General features: G+C 35.9%; 1 protein-coding gene across 2 annotated transcripts in view; it reads left to right on the top strand.

The window, feature by feature from the left end:
- The window catches only part of ABHD18 (abhydrolase domain containing 18), a 36,056-nt gene that overhangs the window by 23,918 nt on the left and 5,871 nt on the right, over window positions 1-6,267 (top strand). For both annotated transcript variants that reach the window (XM_036424519.2, XM_045576553.1), the window contains 4 exons: window positions 1,711-1,800; window positions 2,446-2,547; window positions 5,113-5,491; window positions 6,060-6,222. In XM_036424519.2, the coding sequence (XP_036280412.1) occupies window positions 1,711-1,800; window positions 2,446-2,547; window positions 5,113-5,491; window positions 6,060-6,222 (734 nt within the window). The remainder of the gene's footprint in view (window positions 1-1,710; window positions 1,801-2,445; window positions 2,548-5,112; window positions 5,492-6,059; window positions 6,223-6,267) is intronic.

Below are 6,267 nucleotides of genomic sequence, written 5' to 3' on the forward strand. Positions count from 1 at the left end.
TGTGTGCTTGCCCGGCTCTAAAATGGTTCTAAATGCTGCTGTTTACTTTACAGGGTTGATTACATGTGTTTATGACTGTGATGTTGGGTTTTAATGCACATAAAATATTTTAGGACACTCTTTGTTTCAGAATCTTTTTTTCTTCATTTCCCTTCTCTAAAAACTGGTGCGTCTTATGGTCCAAAAAATACGGTAGTAGTGTTTCCATTTTTAGAACCTAGATTGGGGCCTTATTATTTCACCTTGACTGCTGCTTCTTAACTGGTTTTCCTACCTCAAATCTGATTATCGCTAATCAGCCCTATAAACCACTATCATTTTAATTTCCTTGAAACATTCCTTTGACATGACATTCCTTTGTTCAGGCCTCTTAATTCCCCATTATCTATAACACAAAGGAACTTCTAATCTAATCTTGATCAATCTTTCCACCCTACCAATCTCCTGAATCCCTTGACTACATGTCACAATTGACAATCTGAGCTGAAGTACAGGGTGTATCAGAAGTAGGTTTACAGCCAAAACCAGTTTAGCTCAGTGGATAGAGCTTCGGCCTGTCGGCCTGCGGACTGAGGTCCCGGGTTCGATTCCGGTCAAGGGCATGTACATTGGTTGCAGGCACATCCCCAGTAGGGGGTGTGCAAGAGGCAGCTGGTCAAAGTTTCTCATTGATGTTTCTAGCTCTCTATCCCTCTCCCTTCCTCTCTGTAAAAAAATCAATAAAATGTATATATTTTTTAAAGTAGGTTTACATTTGTGAATATGCAAAAAAGTTTATTCTTGTATTATTTATTAACTATTGTATTATTTTCTATACAAACAACTCTAAACCTAATTTTGCTCCACCCTGTATTTTGGGTGGTCCCCTATAACAAAGACTCTGTGCTTTCTCACTATCTTGCCTTTAATCCTCTTGTCTTCTTAAATGGAAGACATGACACCATCTATCATTTTCCCTAAGTGACAGCCATTTCCTCTAACCCAAAACAACTCTTCCCCTCTCTAAGCATACATATTACATTATTTTATATCAGTTATATGTTGTTTTGTAGTTCACCAAATTCTTGGCATCTTTTAGTCAACTTCAAGGGTCAGATGTTTCTTGGTTTTATTACTATTTTTTAGGGTCTACGATTTTATAGTTGTAATTTTGCTGTACCTGAGCAATTTACTTAGATGAGTGTATCTACATCTCAGCATTTGTGCTCTATATTTACCCAGTAGAAAGTAGCTCTCTATGAAAAGTTTTAAAGTTACTTAAAATTTTCTAATATATTTTATTAGAGGCCTGGTGCACGAATTCATGCATTGGTGGGGTCCCTAGGCCTATCCAGCATCTCACTCAGTTCTGATTGGGGCGGGGTAAACTGGTCATGGTAGGGACTGCAGGAGGTTGGTTGTGAGAGTATACTGACCACCAGGGAGCAGCTCCTGCATTGAGTTTGCCCCGCTGGTCGTGAAGGTCACTTAGGCTTTTATATATATGTATATATAGTTAGCTTTCAAAGAGGAAAGTTACATGTTGTAGTTGAATTCATGACTTGGAAGTTTGAAAAAGTTGCTAGGCATTCTCATGAGTGTTTAGAGACTTTTTGTTTGTGTCTTATCTCATCAACTACTACACAAAGTGCTTATTAATATTACAGATTTTTTATTTTAATGAGTAGAAACTTTAAACAGAAACTCTCTGACTGTGTTATCATATTACAGATGGCTTCCTTAGCGGTATCCAACTGGCCTAAGCCTATGCCATTGATTCCATGTCTGTCTTGGTCCACAGCATCTGGTGTCTTCACTACGGTAATTTAATTGTAATTAATATTTAGTTATATATGCTTTTAGGTAATTGTTTTGGGGGCTCTCCACACCACCCCCAGGTTTGTTGATTCACTGGAAAAAATCACAGGACTCAGCATGTACTCATGACTAAGACTCATTAGAGCAAAAGGGTATAGTACAGAATCAGCAAAGGAAAAGATACAGGGGACAAAGTCCAAAGGACACCAGGCACAAGCTTTCAGTGAAGACTCATATTCTGTATTGGATTCCTCCAGCAGTGACAAATTAGCAAAGTTGTGTCCATTAGTGCAATTCACTTGAGCACAGAAGTCCAGGGTTTTTCTCAGGGCTCAGTCATTTAGCTGCCCTCTGTCTGACATGTACCAAAATTTCAGAAGGAAAGCAGGTGTTAAGCAGGAACTGCATTGTTTGTATAAGCAGTTTAGGCACGGAGACCCACTTTATCATTAGGAAGTTTTACATCAGGATAAAGAACTGTTTATTAGTAAAGTTCTCAAAATCTAGTCAAGGGCCAACCTTTATATAAGCAGGCTTTTCTAAAGACAGGAAATCTCAAACCTGCTATGTTAACTCTTCTGCACAGTAATAACAATTTTTGGACAGAATAATTTATGGTGTGACTTGATCTTTAGTTTGTTATTTCAGGGTGTGCTGAGTAAATCAATTAATTGGAGGGAGTTGGAAAAGCAGTATTATGCACAGACAGTTTATGAGGAAGAAATTATTCACATGCTTGAATATTGTGGAGTAAGTATTTTTAATTGCTGTATTATGTTAAAGGGAGGGTTGATTGTGTTTAATGATTCAAATTTTTGAAAAGAATTGCAAATTTTGGGCCCTGGTTGGGAAGTTTAGTTCATTAGAGCATCTCCTCATATGCCAGGATTTCAGGTTTGATCCCCAGTGAGAATCAACCAATGGGGGAAAAAAAGAGTTAACCAATGAAATGCATGAATAAGTGGAACAACAAACCTCTCTCTCTCTCTCTCTCTCTCTCTCTCTCTCTCTCTCTCTCTCTCTCTCTCTCTCTCTCTCTCTGTCTCTCTGTCTCTCCCTTCCTTCTTCTCTCTAAAGCACATGTATCAAACACAAGGCCCGCCGGCCAAATCCGTCCCGCCAGGCCTTGCAATGTGGCCCGCACCGCGCTGTCATCACTGCACTCCGCTGCGTTTCCATCACAATGACAGTTTATGACTGTTCAGTAAACCATTCGGCCCGCAATTTAGGCTGGATTTTAGATTTTGGCCCCTTCTCTGATTGAGTTCGACACCCCTATTCTAAAGTCAATATTTTTTTTAAGTCAATTTTTTAAAAAGAATTGCAAAAATTTTAAGCAATACTAACTTATTTTTTTAATTCTTTAAAAAAATACAGATAAATAAAACAACAGATACAGAAAATCATTCAAAGCAAATATGGTTTAATACATTTATTAAACAGAAACACATTTGTAATAGGTCAAAAATAGAGCTTGACCACCCATCTCAGAATTTTTTAAAAAATATTTATTTTATTGTTTTTTACAGAGAGAAAGGGGTAAGGATAGAGAGTTAGAAACATTGATCAGCTGCCTCCTACACACACCCCCACTGGGGATGTTCCCACAACCAAGGTACATGCCCTTGACATGAATCGAACCTGCGACCTTTCAGTCTGCTGGGACACACTATCTACTGAGCTCAGAATTTAACCACCCAACCCTGGAACACCACCTCTGTGTGTCCTGATCAAAGGCTCTTTTCCCCTACTATCATCTGATTTTTACAGTAACTACTTCCTTCTTTCTTTAAAATAATTTTATTATCCAATTGTACATCTCTAGATATTATAGCTCATTTGTTTATTTTTTAATTATTATTATTATTTTTTGTGTGTGTGTGTGATAAAGAGTGGGTGATGGAGAGCTAGATGAAGAGGGACAAGGGGGAAAGAGATAGATACTATAGTTTTTTATTTTATATTTCTTATAAGTATCTTAATCTATATGTTCCCTTCCATCCCTTTCTTTTTTCCTTAAAATCTTTCTTGCCTATTCAGTGTGGCTCAGTGATTGAGGGTCTACCTACGGACTAAGAGGTCACAGGTTTGATTCTTGGTCAGGGCACAAGCCTAGGTTGCAGGCTCGATTCCCAGTATGGGGCATGCTGGAGGCAACTGATCAATAATTCTCCTAATAGATGTTTCTATCTCTTTCCCTTCCACTTTCTCTCTGAAATCAATAAGAATAGACTTTTAAAAAATAAAAATAAAAAAAAAACTAAGTGTTCAAACTAGTTTCTGAATGAACATAGTTAAGGGTAAGTTAAAAAGCAATTTCTATTTTATTTTCTATGACTATATATGCATATCCTTTGCTCATTTTTTTTTTTTAAATTGTGATTTTGGGCTGTCACTTCACTCTAGCTCTTAAGCAATATACTCTTTGTCATATAGGTTGCAAATATATTTTCTCAGGCTATCATTTTTATCTTTTGATTTTGCTTTTAGTATTTGACAAAGCTTATTTTTATTTAAATGATGTATTTACAACTCTTTAAGCTGAGTTCATACTTCAAAATTTTTCATAGGCAATATTTATTCCTTGATCATTTTTAATTCTTATTAGTTCATCCTGAGAAAGATTTGGAGTGGCTATTGTATTACTGCCAGGATACACTCATTAGACTTTTGGAAGTTTAGTAGATCTGGATTTCCATACTTTGGCAATAAGAGAACGAGACAGACTAAATTACACTTTTTAATTACTTTTCAGTAGGAAACATTTAGCAGTAAAATATAAATCTTAGTCCTAAGTTAAATTTTGACATCTCTTTTCTCTATTTTTAATTGTGGTATAATATACACAACATGAGGTGTACCATTTTACCATTTCTAAATGTATCATTCAATAGTATTAAGTACATTCACATTGTTTTGCCACCATCATCTCCAACAACACTATCCAGTTGTAGAACTTTCAATTTTCCTAAACTGAAGTTCTGAACCTGTTAAACAATAACTCCATTTCCTTTTCCTCTTTTTCCTAGCAAGCACCATTCTACTTTCTCTATGAATGTGATTATTCTAGATTCCTCATAAAAATGTAATCATGCAATATTTGTCTTTTTGTGCCTGTTTATTCATTTAGCATAATGTCTTCAAAGTTCTCCCGTGTTTTAGCATGTGTCAGAAGTTCATTAATGATCCATTGTATGTGTACAACATTTTGTTTTTCCCTTTATTCGTTGATGGACATTTGTGTTTTGTTTGAACAAAGTTAAATAACATCCTATTTTTTATTAAATGATGTTTTCTTTTCTTTTATGTATTCAGACAGATTCTTTCAAAATGGGACAAGAGTTTGTGAAATACTTCCCTAGCAGTGCAGACAAGATCACTAACCTTAATCTGGTTTCTAGAACTTTAAACTTAGATATGACTGACCAGGTTGTGTCCTCGAAACATGATGAGTGCCATAAATCTAGTAAAACATCCTTTAGTGCCACATCAGAAGGACTCTTGTTGAAAGATACTTCTAAGATGGAGTGCTTCAATCAAACACTTTCAACCAACAAAAGTAGTTATACAAGTTGTAATCCTCAGTCATACCACCTACTCAGTAAAGAACAAAGAAGAAAGAACCTTCAGAAAGAATCTTTACTGTTTATGAAAGGAGTCATGGATGAATGTACTCATGTAGCAAATTTCTCAGGTATTTTATATGAAATTGAGAATATTTGATGATGCTTAAATTTGTGAAATATTTTTAAGAATACTTTACAAGTTAACTTTGTATATTCAAGAGTATATTCATTGTTGACCCCAGAATGTGCTTAGCAAGATAAGCAGGTTATTTAAATGTATCATATTTTATCCATGAAAATATAAGACCATCTTCTTTTTTTTTTTTTTTTTTTAATATATTTCATTGATTTTTCACAGAGAGGAAGAGAGACAGAGAGTTAGAAACATCAATGAGAGGGAATCATTGATCAGCTGCCTCTTGCACACCCCCTACTAGGGATGTGCCCGCAACCAAGGTACACATGCCCTTGACCAGAATCAAACCTGGGACCTTTCAGTCCACAGGCTGACGCTCTATCCACTGAGCCAAACCGGTCTCGGCTAGAATAGTTGATTTTTTAACTTATTCAAGGGAGTTCGTTTAATAAATGTTTCACTGACTACACTGTATGATGCATTTTATTTTATAATACAATTTAATAGGCTGTATAAAATCTTAAGAGATTTTGTTGCATTTTTTCAAATCTTGTACCTAGTTCCAGTAGACCCAAGCCTCATTATAGTAGTTCAAGCCAAAGAAGATGCATATATTCCACGAACTGGAGTTCGAAGTTTACAAGAAATTTGGCCTGGTTGTGAAATCCGATATCTAGAAGGGGGTCATATTAGTGCTTATCTTTTCAAACAAGGAATATTCAGGTAAGATGGTTGGTGTAAGCAGGTGTCTGTGGTATTTTTCCCCCC

Source organism: Pipistrellus kuhlii, unplaced genomic scaffold (genome assembly GCF_014108245.1).
Source record: "Pipistrellus kuhlii isolate mPipKuh1 unplaced genomic scaffold, mPipKuh1.p scaffold_m20_p_8, whole genome shotgun sequence".
Lineage (NCBI taxonomy): Eukaryota > Metazoa > Chordata > Mammalia > Chiroptera > Vespertilionidae > Pipistrellus > Pipistrellus kuhlii.